The sequence below is a fragment of the Pristis pectinata genome, chromosome 8, assembly GCF_009764475.1.
Source record: "Pristis pectinata isolate sPriPec2 chromosome 8, sPriPec2.1.pri, whole genome shotgun sequence".
Classification (NCBI taxonomy): domain Eukaryota; kingdom Metazoa; phylum Chordata; class Chondrichthyes; order Rhinopristiformes; family Pristidae; genus Pristis; species Pristis pectinata.
The window spans coordinates 101,138,298-101,157,850 of NC_067412.1; the positions used below are offsets into that span (position 1 = coordinate 101,138,298).

A 19,553-nucleotide genomic window follows, 5' to 3' on the forward strand; every position below is an offset into this window, starting at 1 on the left:
CTGTTGAGATTCCTTGATTTAAGAGATTGATACAAATTGACTTTGTTGTCGTTTTTGATGTTGAATCTTCTCATGGAGACTGAAGGGGAGCCAAATCCAAATAAATGTTTCTGGTTTTATGTGTCTCAGTCTTATTAAGAAAGGGCTTAATTAAAGAATATTAGGGCTGCTTCTCTGTGCCATCTCGTGCACCAAATGGCATCTGTGCCAAGGAGCTCTTTAAATCACAAATAGTGTCTGACATACAAAAAGGAAATTGAAATGCCCATTAACAATTGCTGAATTCAGCTTTACGCCAAGGAATTTTACAGAAGAATTTTATTGATTATTGACAAAGTGTCGAGGGTGATTGACGAGGGCAGGGCAATGGATGTTGTATACATGGACTTTAGTAAAGCATTTGACAAGGCCCCTCATGGTGGGCTGGACCAGAAGATTGTCACGTGGGATCCGCAGTGAGTTGGTAAATTGGATCCAAGATTGGCTTGGCCTTAGAAGGTTGGGAGTAGTGCTGGAGGGATACTTCTCTGTCTGGGGGTCTGTGACCAGTGGTGTTCTGCAGGGATCAGGGCTGGGACTTCTTTTTGTAATATATATTAATGATTTGGATGGAAATTGAGGTGTTCTGATTAGTAAGTTTGCAGATAACATGAAAATTGACAGAATAGTACCTAGCGAGGAAGGTTATCAAACTACCCAGCAGGATATAGACCTGTTGGAAATTTGGGTTGAGCAGAGAAATGGCAAACAGAGTTTAATCCAGACAAGAGTGAAATGCTGCATTTTGGGAGGTCAAATGCGAGAGGAAAGCATACAGTAAATGGCAGGTCCCATAGGAGCATTGATGTACAGGTTAGGTTCTTGACCTGCGGGGGGATTAAGGGTTACGAGGAGAAGGAGGGAGAATGGGGTTGAGGAAAAAAATCAACCATGATTGAATGGCAGAGTAGACTCAATGGACCGAATGGCCTCAATCTGCTCCTATATGTTATGGTCTTAGGGTCAACAGAGGGATCTTGGGGTGCAAGTTCATAGCTCCCTGAAAGTGGCAACCCCTTGAGATGGGCTGGTAAAGAAGGCATGTGGCATCCTTGCCTTCATCTATCAGGGGGTTGAGTATAAAAGTCAGAAAGTTATTTGCAGCTGTACAAAACTTTGGTAAGACCACATTTAGAATGTTATGTGCAGTTCTGGTCACTGCATTACAGAAAGGATGTGGAAGCTTTGGAGAGGAGAATCACCAGGATGTTGCCTGGATTAGAGGGTATGAGCTATGAGGAGGAGGTTGGACAAAATTGGGTTGTTTTCTCTGGAGATTGGAGACTTGAGGGGAGACCTAAAAGAATGATATAAAATTATGAAAGGCATAGATAGTCCTTGCTCAGACCAGCTCCGATTCACCCATCACCCTGGATCTCAGCTCAGCAGCTAAAAAATTCTCATCCTTGTTTTCAAATCCTTCCATGTCCTCAGCCCCCCTGCCATCCCCACCTTCCCCACACCTCCCACCCTCCCTGCCCAACCCCCACTCCACCCTCTGCCATCTCCTCAAGCCCTGTGGCCCTCCTATGATATCTGCACTCCTCCAGTTCTGGTTGTTGATCACCTTGAGCTGTTGTACCTACGTTCTGGGATCCCCTCCCTAATCCCTCCACCCCTCATTTAAGATGGTTCTTGGAAAAAACGATTCTTTGACCAAACTTGTAGTATTCATCCCTAATGCTGCCTTCTCTGATTTGGGATCAGATCTTGTTTGATATTGCTCCTGGGAACCCCTTAGGATGTCTTACTGCATCAAAGTAGAAATCCAACGTGTTTTAGTACATTCTGACATGTTGTCTCTGAATTTTCACAGACAATGTGTGGGAAATGTGGACAGTCCACATGGGACCACTGGTCTATACATGAGAAGGACCTGAGAGTTTCCTAAGGCAGGGAGCAGGAGCCGCGGGTGCTCGCTGGCAGTTGGGATTCTGTACTAAGATACTTAAACTACAGACAGAACTATTTCAACTAACATTTCAGTGGTGTTAGCCTGGGCACTATATGCAATTGTCAGCTTGCACCCAAAGGCACCTTCTACCAGGAGGCGGACAGAGGAAACGTTGATGCGTTCTCACTGACTGATCACTATGGCATTATTTTTGTGGAGGGATTGAGTGAGCTTTGACGTTGTGCATTCAGCACTGTGGACTTCCCCACCAGCCAACTCATCAGGCTTCCTTCCAATACAACACATGGCCACTTGTGAGGGGTGAGGTTTGTGAGTTTCTCCCAACAGAACAACTGACACTCATCCCTCAATCTGCTGGAGACTCCATCACCCGTTTGTGCCAGTTACAGTGAGGTCAATTTGACAATATGGATCTATGCCAGAAACTTGATGGGGTTTGGTGATTTCATTTGGGCATTGTAACAACAAATAGTCAGGGTGGATTAAGGAGCACTTTCCAGAACAAGCCGTCTTCTAATTTGGTCCCACCAACTTGACTTTCTAAAGAAAGATTCTCTCAAACCACACAGGAAAAAGTCTCTCCAAAGAGAGTGCAATTGACACATCAGGCCAGAACTAGAATGTATCTGCACTCCTGGACAGTGCCTTGTTGAAGGACATTGATTCCAAGGGGAGGTTGCAACACCAGTGACCAGACAGGTGCAAAACATGAGTGTTTTGATTAAACATCACCGAAAAGTGACTTGCCTTTGTATTTGAAGAATAATTCAAAACTATGAACAGTTTAACAGAGTGAAAAGGTGAAACTGGTTCTGGGGCAGGAGGGTGGGTGACCACAGGGAAGGGACTGAAGGGGTGCACCAGAGGGGGAAGAGATGTCTTTCTCTGTGCCACAACTATTTCACACAGAGGGTGGTGGGTATATGGAACGAGCTGCCAGAGGAAGTGGTTGAGGCAGGTACAATAACAACATCTAAAAGACAGTTGGACAGGTACATGGATGGGAAAGGTTTAGGGGATGTGAGCCAAATATGGGCAAATGGGCATAACTTAGGTAGCCATCTTGATTAGCATGGACGAGTTGGGCCGAAGGGCCTGTCTCCCTGCTGTGTAACTCAGTGACTCTGTTGCTGTGATCCAGAATGTGTTACTGAAGAAGACAACGGAAGTGGGTTCAGTTGGAGCTTTCAATGGGAAACTGAATAAATTATGGAAGGAGAGGATTTGCAGGTCTGTGAGGAGCGAGCAGGGGAGTGGGGCTGATTGGTAGCTCGTGTGAAGAGCCGATACTGGCACAGTGGACGGACTGACTACTTTCTCTGCTGCATCATTCAGGAATGGTAAATCTAATCATTGGAGTAACCATGACAGCAGGCCATTCAGATTGTCGGACGAGTGCTGTACTGTGGTGCATTATGCACAGAAATTGATCAGTGGCAGTGAATGCCCAACCACAGGATAATTTAAATGGCTATGGTGAGGAAATAATAGTGTCTTTTGAGAAGACCACAGCGTCCATAAAGTTGAAGTCATTAGGGTACAATTTTATCCTCAGTGACATTCGTTAAATGTGATAAGTGAAGGCGTATTTTGGGAGCCTGTGCTACCATATCCCATCTTTAGTCCAATCCCTTGAGGCGAGTGTCCTGCTTTCTCTCACTGGGGACAGAGGACGGGGTTTTCTGATGAAGACCCTTGTTCAGTATCTGGCGTGCTGCGTACACGAGAGTGTCACGAGATGGTGCACCTGGGTTTCCAAACAATAAGTTGAGTTGAGGTGGCTTCCCTGACACATGTGTTTTGGTCCTGTCCTCTTCTGAAAAAATATTGGAAAGACATTTTTAATATTATTTCAACTGTATTGAATATTGATCTACAACCCCATCCTATTACTGCAATTTTTGGGTTACCAATGATGGATTCTGGCCATTTATCTGCTTCTGCTTCTTGTATGATTGCTTTTGTTACATTAATGGCCAAGAGATCCATTCTATTCAAATGGAAGGACCCTATACCCCCTACTATATTTCAATGGTTTTCTCAAACTATAACATGTTTAAACTTAGAAAAAATTAGGAGTGGTACTGTTGATCCTTTGCTTAAATTTGAGGAAGTTTGGAATCCATTTATTCAATATTTCCATATGATATGAGCTGACCTTTTTCAAATCCCCTTCAATAACCTTTGAATATAGAGGAGCAGAGCTGACGACAGAAGAATGTTTTTTTTTAACGGAAGAAATATCAGTCCAGTTTTTTTTCTTTGAAGTTTTGGTTTGCTTTTGTCTATTATTATACTTTTTTTTTGATTTGGGGGTTTTCTCTTCACATAATTAAACTTCTTTTCAATTTTTTTTCCATCATGTACACTTAGCAAGAGAGTGGGAGGTCCAGATTACATATTTTACTCCTTGTGAGTATAAATATTAACTGTCATTATTGTTACCCCGATCTCTTTGTATCATATGTAGAATTATTAATGTTATGGACATCAACTTGAATTAATTTGAAATTCAATAAAAATATTGAAAAAGAAAGAAACAATAAGTTGAGTTTTGTGAAAAAGGCAGCTCTGTGAAAAGGTCAGGACTCATCCAACACAGTCTGGCTTCAAACCTGGTTCGAATACCCTACAGCAAATAGAGTGCTTGATCAAAACTGCAGCCTCTTCTCCCAATAAAAGCGAGGACATGTTTTGAGCAATGTGGAGGATAATAAAGTGACAGGTGTAAATTTAATTCTGGTCACCCTCAGAGTGACAGTCGCTAGGAGTAACTGGTGGGATAATTACCCAATCACGTATATTGTGTCCTGGGAATAACAATCAGTACAGACAAGTTTAGAAGTAGGACATGGAAGATAAAATGTGTGGAAGGGACATCATGGAAGTAATGTGGGTAACTAGAGAGATATTCTGACAGGAGCAGAGAAGTTATTAGTGAGGAAGTCCCCAGAGAGATTCAGACATTCTTGGATGGAATTGAAGATCAGATCAGTGGGAGGATTCCTCAAGTGACCACTTTGCAGCAGGTATCTGTAGGCTAGTCAATAATGGAAGCAGGAACATAATGGGACCAGGCCTGGTGAACTGAAAGAGGAAAATAGATTTACCAGGAGAGGAATAATCAGACCTTTAGAAAGGAAATGGGAAGAAACAGAGAAAGACATAATGTACAGTGGTAGCATGGCAACTGATTTTTCTTGTGAAGATAGCAGTATAATTCAATAAATATTTAATAAATATGTGCTTAGGATATTACTTAATGTGTTTTCATTTTTTTTATTAAAAAATAAACTCTTTTAAGGCAAACAGGATACTGCTCTGATCCCAACATCAATCAGTGCCCATTCAAATCCCCTCCAGGCAAAATCTTTTCACCCCAGAATGAATCTTTCTTCCTGTATTAGGTTAGCCAATGCCATTGGGAGTTGAAAATTTTAAAATATAAAGAAATATAATTAATTGCTCAAAGGCAAACAGAGGCATCAGTTAAAAAATCCCTTTGGTTTGTAGATCGAAACAAACTATTGCCCATGTTCTTTGTGGACTTTGAATTATGAAAAGTGCCCCAAATCCCAATCAAAGACAAATATTTTTCCCAGTCCTGATTAAAAATTAAATCTAGTCCTGCTGTGGGTGTTAAGTGTGTCTTTAATTTAAGAAACAAGCTTGTGTCTCACTGCACTTCAATATAATTTAAAGAAGGTTCACTTGACTGATACCTGGAGTGGGCAGGTTGTCTTATGAGGGAAGAATTGACAGACTAGGCTTGTATACAATGGAGTTCAGAAGAGTCAGAGGGGACTTGCATGAAATATATAAGACCCTAAGGACTATGGAACAAATGTTTCCTCATGGGAAAATCTAGAACTAGGGGTCACTGTTTAATAACAAGAGGTAGCCAGTTAAGTCACAGAGTCACAGAGTCATAGAGCCATACAGCACGGAAACAGGCCCCTTGGCCCAACTGTTCCAAGCCAAACCAAGATTCCCATCTAAGCTAGTCCCATTTCCCTGTGTTTGACATCAATTTCTTTCTGATGACAGTCAGCTTTTCCCACTTCCCTAGTTTTGTGTCCTTCCCCACATTCCTGCGACACCAGATGTTTGCACCCTTCAGAGATGTGGATGCAGATGGATGGGATTAGCAAGTCCATCAATGGATACTTTTAGAAGCTTTTGCAATGTTTAAGTTCCAATAACTCTGGTCCTGGTGTGAGTAATTCCTGGGCTGCAATCTAATGGCTGTAATTAAATTTTGTAGAATTGGACAGGAATGGCGAGAAAAAATGGAGACAATTCATTGTTAAATTTGGTGAGTCATAGAACAGCGAGAACAGAATTTAATTAACCTTTACTTTTTTTACCCTAATTATTTCATTTGATAGAAATCAATCTTTGCTTGCCCTGAGTTGGACGCCGTGCAGAAGCTGCCAAATCCCATTCTCAGGGAAGCTGTTTATCTCTGACCTTGACTTGATGTTGGCTTGACAAGTAAAAAGCCATAGAAATTGGACCAATAACTGATGGGGTGAATGGGTGCTTGAAATCCAAGCTTCAGCTCTTCTTGGACACACCCTGTTCGAGATTTGCATTAATTTAGCACTTTTTACAGAATCAGCTGACCCAGAACGCTTTGCTACCAGTCCTGTGTGGTATCAGTGGTGCCAGATACTTAGTGACACTGGTCGAAGAGTTCACGCACCCCTTGGATCACCAAGGCCAGTGTTTCATCTCCTTCTCGAATGACCCTTCAGCTGAGTGGCTTTTCTTTATATTTTCATTTCTTTGGGGGGGAGCATGGGCATCACTGACAAGGGTAACACGAATTCCCTTGAGGAGATGGAGGAGAGCTGGTCCTCCCACTGTGCTGTTGGGGAGGGAGTTCCAGGATTTAGTCCAGGAACGATGAAGGACCAACGATATGTTTTAGATCAGGATGGTGTTGGGCTTGGAGGGGAACCTGCATGTGGTGGTGTCCCCATGCAGCTGCTGCCCTTGACCTTCTTGGCGGTAGAGGTCATGGGTTTGGGAGGTGCTGTCAGAGTAGCCTGGGCGAGTAACAGCAGTGCATTTTGTAGACGGTGCACACTGCAGCCACTGTGTGCCGATGGAGGGAATGTTTAGGGTAGTGAAAGGGGCGCTAAATAAGTGGCTGCTTTGTCCTGGTAAATGGAGCTGCATTCATCCAGACAAGTATTCATTGTACTCCTGACCTGTCCCTTGTAGATGGTGGTAAGGCTTTGGGGTGTAAGGAGGTGAGTTGAGCCTTCTGTAGCCATGGTACTTATGTGGCTGGTCCAGTTCAGTATCTGGTGTCTCTCAGGAGATTGATGGTGAGGGACTCAGTGATGGTAATGCCACTGAATGTCAAGGATAGGTGGTTCAACTCTCTCTTTCTGGAGATGGTCATTACCATGGAAGGAATTGAACTCAGCTCCATATCGTTGGTTGACCTCTGGATTACCATCTACGACTTTACCACCATCGAGTATGTTCTTAAATTGAACCAGACACCAGCAATACTTTGCTGCAATTTTTATTAGCTTGTGAATTTTACAACTACCTCAGTGCCTTTCCTGAGTACCCAGTCATTCATAGAAGCGTCAGCCCAGGTTTCTGTGTTGCAGTCTCTGGAGCGGAATGCCTGACCTGCCAGTCAGAGAGTGCAAACCACTGAACATGATCCGCAGAGATTCAGCCACAATTAGCGAGGGCAGGTTTCTGGAGCTCCACACTGCCTTGTGCCTCAGTTGACCAGTGGCACTTTCCTGCAAAGGTTTCTGTGATGCTGTGTGCAGCTATTTCATTACACTGGTTGGCCTTTAACACTGGAACTGATGCATCCTGATGATGGTATTTCACAGACAGATGACAGGAACAGAGGAGACCATGTAACAAAATCATGGTTGATCTGTGACCTACCTCTGCTTACCGGCTTCTCTCCTTTACACCTGAATAGCTTTGGTTACGCAATATAACTACCCTTCATGGCAGGAATGGAGGGTGAGGGTGAGGATCTGGAGGGAGAGGGTGAGGATCTGGAGGGAAGGAATGGAGGGAGAGGGTGAGGATCTGGAGGGAAGGAATGGAGGGAGAGGGTGAGGATCTGGAGGGAGAGGGTGAGGATCTGGAGGGAAGGAATGGAGGGAGAGGGTGAGGATCTGGAGGGAGAGGGTGAGGATCTGGAGGGAAGGAATGGAGGGAGAGGGTGAGGATCTGGAGGGAAGGAATGGAGGGTGAGGGAGGATCTGGAGGGAAGGAATGGAGGGAGAGGGTGAGGATCTGGAGGGAAGGAATGGAGGGAGAGGGTGAGGATCTGGAGGGAAGGAATGGAGGGAGAGGGTGAGGATCTGGAGGGCAGGAATGATTTAGTCTCAAAAGGGAGATTGATCCAAATCAAAGTGGGGTAGAAATGAGACAAGTAACACAAACAAAACATGGTTTACTTGTTCCCTGGTTCACACTGAGGACATACATAATGGGCATTGGGACCAGTAGTGGGCAACTCAGCCTCTCAGACCTGTTGCACCCTTCAGTAAGATCGTCTGACTGTATTCCCTTCTCCCTCCTGTCCTTTTAATATGCAGAAGCCAAAGGGATCTCACCTACTGGTCTACTTCCTGGATAGAACAATCTTCCACTTCAGAACTCTGTCCCTGGATCACCTACCAGGGCTGAAACCAGGAACTGGCCTGTGGGGCACTGACATATTGAAAGAAGAATGTAGTAAAGTCCAGTTAGTGAAACCTGTTAATCCAAGGGCCAGGTGAAGAGTAAAGTCACCTAATGCTGAACTCTAAATGAATGTGAAAATGATAAAAGATTAGGGCCAGTCATGAATTGATTGGATGGTGACAAGTATGAATCTGTCCAGGCAATGTGACCGTGAAACAGGCCACAATATTGCACCATCTCTCCCTAGACCACTGGAAAGTCTCAATGGTAATGATATGTTAAGTCCACAATATACCAATTTAAGACCATAAGACATAGGAGCAGAATTAGGCCATTCAGCCCATCGAGTCTGCTCCTCCATTTGATCACGACTGATTTATTTTTTTCCTCTCCTGCCTTCTCCCTATCACCTTTGGTGCTCCTACTAACCAAGAACATATCAACCTCTGCTTTAAATACACCCAATGACTTGGCCTCCACAGCTGCCTGTGGCAATGAATTCCACAGATTCACCACCCTCTGGCTAAAGAAATTCCTCCCCATCTGTTCCAAAAGGACGTCCTTTTATTCTGAGGCTGTGCCCTCTGGTCCCAGACTCTCCCACTACTGGAGACATCCTCTCCACGTCCACTCTATCCAAGCCCTTCAATATTCAGTAGATTTCAATGAGATCCCCCCCCCCCCCCCCCCCCCAACATCCTTCTAAACTCCAGTAAGTACAGGCCCAGAGCCATCAAATGCTCCTCATACATTAACCCTTTCATCACCAGGATCATTCTCATAAACCTCCTCAAGACCCTCTCCAAAGCCTGCAAATCCTTCATCAGATATGGGGCCCAAAACTGCTCACAATACTCCAAATGTGGTCTGACCAATGCCTTATAAAGCCTCAGCATTACATCCTTGCTTTTATATTCTAGTCCTCTCGAAATGAATGCTAACATTGCATTTGCCTTCCTTACTACTGACTCAAACTGCAAGTTAACCCTTAGGGAATCCTGCACTTGGACTCCCATGCCCCTTTGCACCTCCAACGTACTGACAGGAGGTGCATCAGGTACGAGAACACATGCATACTGAACTCTTCTTCCAAAATTTGGAGGCAAATTTCAAAAGCATTCAATGTCCATAATGCATTACTGGACTGTATGTTTGGTGAATACAGCAGAGGACAAATTTCTACCCTTTCTTTTCTGACTCCAGTTAGCAAGATGTTAAAGCACCAGACAACTTTGTCACTCACATTTAGAGGAAATGGGCACTTTATCAGCTCGAGGATGGATTTGGCTTCCTGCCCTGTGTAGCTTTTAGCAGGCAGACTGGTTAGTGAGCAAGGAAGGTCTCCACAACAAATGCAAAATTGACATTTTATAACTCATCATGGTTGAGTGAAAGTTCTGCCTCTTGATTAAATAAGGAGAATTTGCATTTCTATAGTGCTTCTCTTGACCTCCGGAGGTCCCAAAGTGCTTTACAGTCAATGTTTGAAGTGCAGTCACTGATGTAATGCTCTAACCCATCTCAGAGATCAGTACAAGGGGAAACAAAACTTCAAAATATTTTCTAAAGCCCTGTCATATTTTTGCTGACATTCTGCTTCTTCTGCATTGTGGGCAGAGGTGGACGTGCAGTTTCATTTGGTCGTGAAAACTGATAGCACATCACAGATTGTTCTGGTATAGCAAGCACATTGTGGCTCAACTTGCTTCAAATTTAACTGTGAAGTGAACAAAATATGATTGCATAAAATGCAACCCCTTTACTGTGGGCTGGAAAGAACAACTTGCATTACTAATGCTCCGTTCACAACCTCTGGATATCCCAAAGTGCTTTACAGCCAATTAAGTTCGGTGTAATGACTGCTGTAAGGCAGAAAATGCAGCAGGCAATATGAACACAGGAAGCTCCCTCAAACAGCAGTCTGATAATGACCACATCATCAGGCATTGCTGTCGTCTTATCGTCCAAGGCAGAGAAGTACTGCTCTGCTTTCTTCAACAAAGTGCAATGGGACCTGAGAGGGCAGAAGGTAAGTCAGTACCTCCAACAGTGCAGTAGTCCCTCAGTACTGCACTGGAGCACCAGCCTAACATTCAGTGCTCGAGTCCGTGGAGTGGAAGCTCCGCCCACCACAAAACTGAGGGAAAGTAGAGCAGCTCAGATCAAAACAGGAGCCTTGGGATGGGTTAGACAAATATATTTAAATATATGTAGAGTACTTGTAGATTTCTCCAGCATGTAGAAAGATTAACTTGTTTCTTTTCTTGCTGCAATATCAATGAGCATTATGTTGCTCAGCCATTAATGCTTTCAACAGTAAGTAGCAGATCTTGACTGCATTGTGCATGGGGACTGTGAGTTGTTTAATGAAAGCAAAATCATGTTTGACAAATCTAATAGCTTTTTGAGGATGATGAGGGGGAGCCAGAGGACTTGGTGTGTCTGAATTTTCAAGCAACACTTGATAAGCTGCCAGCACACTAACTCGGTGATCACAGAGCACAGAGTAAACTGGTAAACTAGTAAACTGGTAAATTGCTAAGTAGGTTTATTATTGTCACGTGTACCGAGGTGCAGTGAAAAACTTGTCTTGCATGTCATCCATACAGATCAATTCATTACACAGTGCATTGAGTTAGCACAAGGTAAAAGCAATAACAGAACGAAGAATAAAGAATGCAGTTATAGTTATAGACAAAGTGCAGTGCAGGCAGACAATAAGGTGGAAGGCCATGATGAGGTAGATTGTGAGGTCAAGAGTCCATCCTATTGTACTAGGGAACGGTTCAATAGTCTTATAACAGCGGAATAGAAGCTGTCCTTGAGCCTGGTGGTACGTGCTTTCAGGCTTTTGTATCTTCTGCCCGATGGGAAAGGGGAGAAGAGAGAATGTCCAGGGTGGGTGGGGTCTTTGACTATGCTGGCTGCTTTACTGAGGCAGTGAGAAGTATAGACAGAATCCATGAAGGGGAGGATGGTTTCAGTGATGTGCTGAGCTGTGTCCACATCTCTCTGCTGTTTCTTGCAGTCCCAGGCAGAGTAGTTGCCGTACCAAGCCGTGATACATCCAGATAGGATGCTTTCTATGGTGCATTGATAAAAGTTGGTGAGTGTCAAAGGGGACATGCCAAATTTCTTTAGCCTCCTGAGAAACTAGAGGCGTTGGTGAGCTTTCTTGGCCATGGCGTCAATGTGTGTGGACCAGGACAGGCTATTGGTGATGTTCACTCCTAGGAACTTGAAGCTCTCAACCCTCTCAACCTCAGTACCATTGATATAGACAGGAGCATGTGCACCGCCCCCCTTTCCTGAAGTCAATGATGGAATAAACAAGTAATTTTCAGGCTGGTGAACTGTCACTAATAGGATGTCACGGTGGGGCTGAGGGGTGGTCAGTGCTGGGCCCTCAACTACTCACAACTTATATCAATAACTTGGATGAAAAGGCAAGGTGTGTCCGCATTTGCTGTTGATGCAAGGGAGAGTGAGCTGTGAGAGTGTCACGTATAGTCTGCGGAGGGAAGTGGACAGGTGGCAAGAAGGTGACAGATGTCATAAATAACCAATCCTTTACAAACATTATGGAGACACAAGAGAGACGGCAGATACTGGAGCAGCACACAAAATGCTGGAGGAACTCAACGGGTCAGGCAGCATCTGTGGAGGGAAATGGACAGTTGACGTTTCGGGTCTAGACTCTTCATCTGGACAAAGATAGAGGGGAGAGAGCCAGTACAAAGAGGTGGAGGGAAGGGGTGTAGGGCAAGGGCTGGCAGGTGATGAGTGGATCCGAGTGAGGAGGAGCAATAGGCAGATGGGAGAGGGTAGAGTGGCACTATCCTCTGGCTTTTTGCGTGTTGTTCCTTTTCAAACGTTGGTGTGTACAGAGACCTGGGTGTGTTTGTTCAGAAGCTGCAGGAAGTAACCATGTGAATACAACAAGCAACAGGAAGGTGAACAGTGTTGACCTTTCATTGCAGGGAGATTGGGGTACAAAAGTAGTCTTACTGGCAGTGCAGACAACTTTGTTGAGACTTGATTCGGGCACTCAGGTTTGGCTTCCATTCCTGAGGCAGGATGTGCTTGTCTTGGAGTTAGTGCAGTGTTGATTTACTAGATTGATTAAGCCGTTCTTGGACCTCGAGAGACTGCCTAAGAAGAGAAGGGGGATTGCTGCAGCTCGGGGTTTGTCCAACAGGAAGACTTTGAGTAAGATTGGGTCTGTACACAAACTAGAGCTCGGAAGGATGTGATCTAATGGAAACAGATCAATGCTTACTCTGAGAGGGCTTGGCTGGGTAGATCTGGAGAGGTTGTTTCCTCAGGCTGATGAAGCTAGAACTAGGGGTATTCCCAGGATGAGGGGTTAGCCATTTGGACTGGGAAGAGAAGAAACATCTTTATACAGAGGGTTGTGAACCTTCAGAATTCTCTCTCTCGAGGGGGGCTATGAATGGTTGTAAAGGTTCAAGGGTAAGGTCAATAGATTTTTGCATGTTTAAGGACTCAGGGATATGAGAAATGATAGGAAAGTAGGAATGGAAGATCGGCCATCTTATAGAATGGCAGAGCAAACTCAAGGGGCTGAATGGCTTCCTCAGCTTTCTTTCTCTTGTATGTAAAGCTTTGCTTTAGTCTGAAGCATCTGTTTGGATCACCATGCCTCTGAAGTATCTGACTGGTGATTTCAGGATCTGGTACTTGTGTTGTATCACCTGTTGCAAGGTTCAAACATGGGATCTCATGGAGATTCCAACTGGTGTTACATAGCAGGATAACATTTTGTGGCAAATTTCACACTCTTTCATTCATTTTTCCTTTAATCATGATACATTTTTTCCTTTAATCATAATGACTGTTTAAGGGATTATCAGTTGATTTCTCAAACAGAATTCTCTCTTTCCACAGCTCTATTCAACCTCATACCGGTGGGTCTTCGAGTTGTTGCCATCCAAGGCGTGAAAACAGGTCTCTATTTGGCAATGAACAATGAGGGGTACCTATACACATCAGTAAGTATTGGAACCAGAAGGTATTTGTTCTGATTAGTTTCAGCACAGAACTTATTAACTCATCTGGGAAAAAGTTCTTCAATGCAATAGCTGGACACAGTCATTTATTGTGATTGAAGTAAGCTTATGATTGAAGTTTTTATTCCTGATAGGTTGAAATTACTGGCTGTTTAAGCTCATAAAAACAAGTACAATTTGTTAGTCTACAGGTTAAATCAATGCCATTTGCTGTCTCCTTTGCGAACTTCTTCAAAATGCTCGTCACCAGCTCCTGGGAAATTATTAGCTTTCAGACCCATTTTTAATTTCCCCAGACCAGTTTTTCATGAACCCTAATTTCTTTGACCTCCCCATTTACTCTAGACCCGTTGATTTCCAGAACTTCTAGATGACCTTTTTGTATATTTCTTCCATGAAGGCAGACACAAAGTGTTTGCTTAACTTCTCTTCCATTTCCTTATTCCCCAATATAATTTCCCCACTCTGTGTGTAAGGGACCACATTAACTTTAACTAATCTTTACCTTTTTATTATATCCATTGAAACCATTGAAAGGATAGTAAGGAACAAAATTGGTCCCCTAGAAGATCAGAGTGGTCGTATATGTGTGGAGCCTTAGGAGATGGGGGAGATCTTAAGCAGATTTTTTGCATCAGTATTTACTCAGGAAACTGGCATAATGTACATGGAAGGAAGGGTAACAAGCGGTAGTGTCATGGAACATATAGAGATTAAAGAGGAGGAGGTGCTTACTGCCTTACAGCAAATAAAGGTAGATAAATCCCCTGGGCCTGATATAATCACAAGATCACAAGACAAGGGAGCAGAAGCAGGCCATTCGGCCCATCGAGTCTGCTCCAAGGAAAAGGGAAAAAAGAAATGAGAAATGGGGAATGGAGGGGAGGAAAAAAGAACCCTATTCTAAACCAATTTCCGGCCTTATCCCCATATCCCTTGATACCCTGACTATTTAGATATCTATCTATCTCCTCCTTGAATGCCCCCACTGATCTGGCCTCCACTGCTGTACGTGGCAAGGAGTTCCACAAATTCACCACCCTCTGGCTAAAGAAATTTCTCCTCATCTCTGTTTTGAAATTGTACCCTCTAATTCTAAGATTGTGCCCTCTGGTCCTGGACTCACCCACCAAGGGAAACAGCCTAGCCACATCTACTCTGTCCAGTCCTTTCAACATTTTAAATGTTTCGATGAGGTCCCCTCTCATTCTTCTGTACTCCAGTGAGTACAGTCCAAGAGCCGACAAACACACATCATACATAAGCCCTTTCATTCCTGGAATCATCCTCGTAAATCTCCTCTGAACCCTCTCCAACGTCAGCACATCCTTCCTAAGATATGGGGCCCAAAACTGTGCACAGTATTCCAAATGAGTCCTCACTAGTGCCCCGTAGAGCCTCATCAACACTTCCTTACTTTTATACACTATACCTCTCGAAATGAATGCCAACATAGCATTCGCTTTCTTTACCACCGATCCGAACTGATGGTTAACCTTTAAGGTATCCTGCACGAGTACCCCCAAGTCCCTTTGTACTTCCGTACTTTGAATTTTCTCTCCTTCTAGATAATAATCTGCCCATTTATTTCTGTTTCCAAAGTGTACAACTGCACATTTCTCAACATTGAATCTCATCTGCCATTTCCTTGCCCATTGTCCTAAACTGTCTAGGTCTCTCTGCAACCTTCCTGTCTCCTCAATACTCCCTACTCCTCCGCCTATCTTGGTGTCATCCACAAACTTAGCCACGAAACCATTTACTCCATCATCCAAATCGTTAATGTACAAGGTAAAAAGGAGCGGCCCCAACACCGACCCCTGCAGAACACCACTAGTAACCGGTAGCCAACCAGAATGAGATCCTTTTATTTCCACCCTTTGCTTCCTGCCAACCACCAATGCTCCACCCATTCTGTTATCCTACCTGTAATTCCATGACCTCTCATCTTATTAATCAGTCTCTTATGAGGCACCTTGTTGAAGGCCTTTTGAAAGTCTAAATACACAACATCTACCGCCTCTCCCTTATCCACCCTACCTGTGATTTCTTCAGAAAACTCCAATAGGTTGGTCAGGCAGGATCTTCCCTTCACAAAACCATGTTGGCTAGGACCTATCTTGCCTTGCACCTCTAGTTATTCCGTAACCCCATCCTTGAGGATAGATTCCAATAACTTTCCCACCACTGACATCAGACTAATAGGTCTGTAATTTCCTTTATGCTGCCTCCCTCTTTTCTTATACAGCGGAACTACATTTGCGACCCTCCAGTCCTCCGGAACCATGCCGGAATCTATCGATTCCTGGAAAATTATCACCAATGCCTCTGCTATCTCTAAAGCCACCTCCTTCAGAACCCGGGGATGCACCTCATCCGGTCCGGGAGACTTATCAGTCTTTAGCCCATTAATAATATAATAATATTTCCTCAGACCTTGAGAGAGACTAGTGTAGAAATTGCAGGGGCCCTGGCAGATATATTTAAAATGTCCTTAGCCACGGGTGCGGTGCCGGAGGACTGGAAGGTAGCTCATGTTGTTCCGTTGCTTAAAAAGGGCTCTAAAAGTAAACCAGGTAATTACAGGCCGGTCAGCCTGCATCAGTAGTAGGTAAATTATTGGAAGGTGTTCTGAGAAATTGGGTTTACATGTATTTGGACTGCCAAGGGCTGATTAAGGATAGTCAGCATGGCTTTGTCCATGGTAGATCGTGTTTAACGAATCTTGCAGAGTTTTTCGAGGAGGTTACCAAGAAAGTAGATGAAGGAAAGGCTGTGGATGTTGTCTACATGGACTTTAGTATGGCCTTTGACAAGGTCCCACATGGGAGGTTAGTTCAGAAGGTTCAGACACTAGGTAACCATGGAGAGGTTGTAAACTGGATTCAAAATTGGCTGTGTGGGAGAAGACAGAGAGTGGTAGTGGATGGTTGTTTCACAGACTGGAGGCCTGCGACTAGTGGTGTGCCTTGGGGATCTATGCTGGGTCCATTGTTGTTTGTTGTATATATCAATGATCTAGAAGATAATGTGGTAAATTGGATCAGCAGGTTTGCTGATGACACTAAGGTTGGAGGCGTTGTGGACAGTGAGGAAGGCTTTCAAAGTTTGCAGAGGGATCTGAACCAACTGGAAGAATGGGCCAGAAAATGGCAGATGGAATTTAATGCAGACAAGTGTGAGGTGTTGCATTTTGGAAGGACGAATCAAGGTAGGACATACACAGTAAATGGTAGGGCACTGGGGAGTGTGGAGGAACAAAGGGATCTGGGAGTTCAGATACATAATTCCATGAAAGTGCTGTCACAGGTAGACAGGGTTGTAAAGAAGGCTTTAGGCATCCTGGCATTCATAAATCAAAGTATCGAGTATAGGTGTTGGGATGTTATGGTGAGATTGTATAAGAGATTGGTGAGGCCAAATTTGGAGTATTGTGTGCAGTTCTGGTCACCTAACTATAAGAAGGATATCAGTAAGATTGAAAGAGTGCAGAGGAGATTTACTAGAATGTTGCCGGGTCTTCAGGAGTTGAGTTACAGGGAAAGATTGAACAGGTTAGGACTTTACTCCTTGGAGCACAGAAGAACGAGGGGAGATTTGATAGAGGTTTACAAAATTATGAGGGGTATAGACAGAGTAAATGCAAGTAGGCTCTTTCCACCTAGATTAGGAGAGATAAGTACATGGCTTTAGGGTGAAAGGGGAAAGGTTTAGGAGGAACATTAGGGGGAACTTTTTCACTCAGAGAGTGGTGGGAGTGTGGAACGAGCTGCCATCTGACATGGTAAGTGCGGGCTCACTCTTAAATTTTAAGAATAAATTGGATAGATACATGGACGGGAGAGGTCTGGAGGGTTATGGACTGGGTGCAGGTCAATGGGACTGGCGGAATAAAGTTTCGGCACAGACTAGAAGGACCGAATGGCCTGTTTTCTGTGCTGTAGTGTTCTATGGTTCTATGGTTCTAACTCTTAAGTCAGTTTTTGCTTCTTGCTGGTTACGTTTGCACTCTACATTCTCTTTGCTTTTTAATGTAACCTGAGAAACTTGAAGCCACACAAAATGTATGAAGCATATTCTTGAGATTTTGAGATTTGTTTCAACATTTCTGGTGCTGATATGAATTTTTTCAATGGTTGTGAACATGGAAGGTCAGAGTTGCAATGAGGAGAAGTCTTCTCCACACTGAGCTGTGCTCTGGAGTGTGCTGGCTGACTCAATAGGACCTTTCAAAAAGGAATTGTATAACTACTCAAAAAGGGGAAACACAATACTTCGGGCTGTGGGGAAGAGCAGGGAGTGTGACAAACTGGAGACCTCTTTCACACTACTGGCTCAGCCTTCATGGGTTGAATGGCCTCCTCTGTGCTGTCTGTGCTTTGAACTTCGACTACCAATTTCACAATTACAATTATGAAAGTGATGCTTTTCCAACTCCCACATTCGGAATGGCCAACCACGGATAACTGAGGTGGGAGTTCCAAGTTGATGGAGGTCATCAACAACTTTGTCAATTTTACAAGGAAAAGCGTTCTTCTTCTGTGAACTGTGTCAAGAGATGAAAAGCAGATTTTATGTGTTGAATTAATTGGTGTTTACCTAACAAGGTAAATAATGTGAGTTGTTCCTGACCCTATAATTTATCTCTCTAGAATGTCCCGACAATGTTCAGGGAATTCTTGAACCTGCGCGTAAAGGTATTAATTAATGTCCAGTCTCACTGCCTCATGTACCTGAAGTATAAAATGGCTCGTAAGCAAGTTTTCAACAGTAATGCACTTTTATTTAATTTTATACTCTGATCAAATCTTCAGTCAAACCTTTGCTCAAAAGTGACCAGATTCCAGGCTAGTTCTTGGGATGAAATCCATTCTTTCAACAAGAACTGAAACTTAGAAGAAGAAAGTTTGTTGTACAAGTAATTCTGCTTGCGTTTGGGGAACTTGCCATGTTATGCTCCCTTCATCCCTCAGCAGTGATTGTGTGATTTTGTGCAATCAGCACTCATTGAGGACTGTTATAGTCTGACACCGTCTGAATGCACAGATATAAAGGTTAATGTATTCTGTGCCATTGGTATGTATTTTTATATCTAACCCCCAAATTGTTGAGCTAAAAATGTTCTTCTATTTAAATTTTTCAATGACTTTCTAATGCAATGGTAACATTCCTGATTAACATTTTATTATTAATTAACTATATCAATCCACATTGAGAAAAGTCTGCAGTTTTGATATTACTTTGTGTACTTAGTTTATAAGGTGTTTCAATGACTTAACTTCCTCGTTAGTTGATTGCAATGAGCAATTGCAAAGCCAGTTGAGGCTGGATAGGCTGGGACCTTTCCATGGAGTGTAGGAAGCTGAGGGGTGACCTTATACAGGTACATAAAATCATGAGGGGCATGGAGAACGTCAGTGCTCACAGTCTTTTTTCCAGGGGAGTCTAAAGCTAAAGGGCATGGGTGTAAACTGAGAAGGGAAAGATTTAAAAGGGACCTGAAGGGCAACGTTTTCACACAGAGGGCAGTGGGTATATGGAACAAACTGCCAGAGGGAGTGGTACAGGTGGGTATCATTACAACGTTTAAAATACATTTGAACAGGTTCATGGATAGGAAATATTTAGAGGGATATAGGGCAAATGCAGGCACATGGGACTAGCTCAGGTGGACAACTTGGACAAGTTGGGCAGCAGAGCCTGTTTCCATGCTGTATAGCTCTCTGACTCTAATTGGGAGACCATGGCCAACAGCCCTCCACTCAAGCACTGTGCAACGCAGACTAGTTCTGTCACATGTTTCAGTGGGGATTATCCTGATTTCACATCCAGTACCTGAAGACGTCAGACTGCAATTGTTGGCAATGGTATTATGCTAGAATGCTTGTGTT

General features: G+C 43.7%; 1 protein-coding gene across 11 annotated transcripts in view; it reads left to right on the forward strand.

Annotated features, from left to right (window-relative positions):
* The window catches only part of fgf13a (fibroblast growth factor 13a), a 441,705-nt gene that overhangs the window by 374,099 nt on the left and 48,053 nt on the right, over positions 1 to 19,553 (forward strand). For all 11 annotated transcript variants that reach the window (XM_052021018.1, XM_052021024.1, XM_052021016.1 and 8 more), the window contains one exon: positions 13,541 to 13,644. In XM_052021018.1, the coding sequence (XP_051876978.1) occupies positions 13,541 to 13,644 (104 nt within the window). The remainder of the gene's footprint in view (positions 1 to 13,540; positions 13,645 to 19,553) is intronic.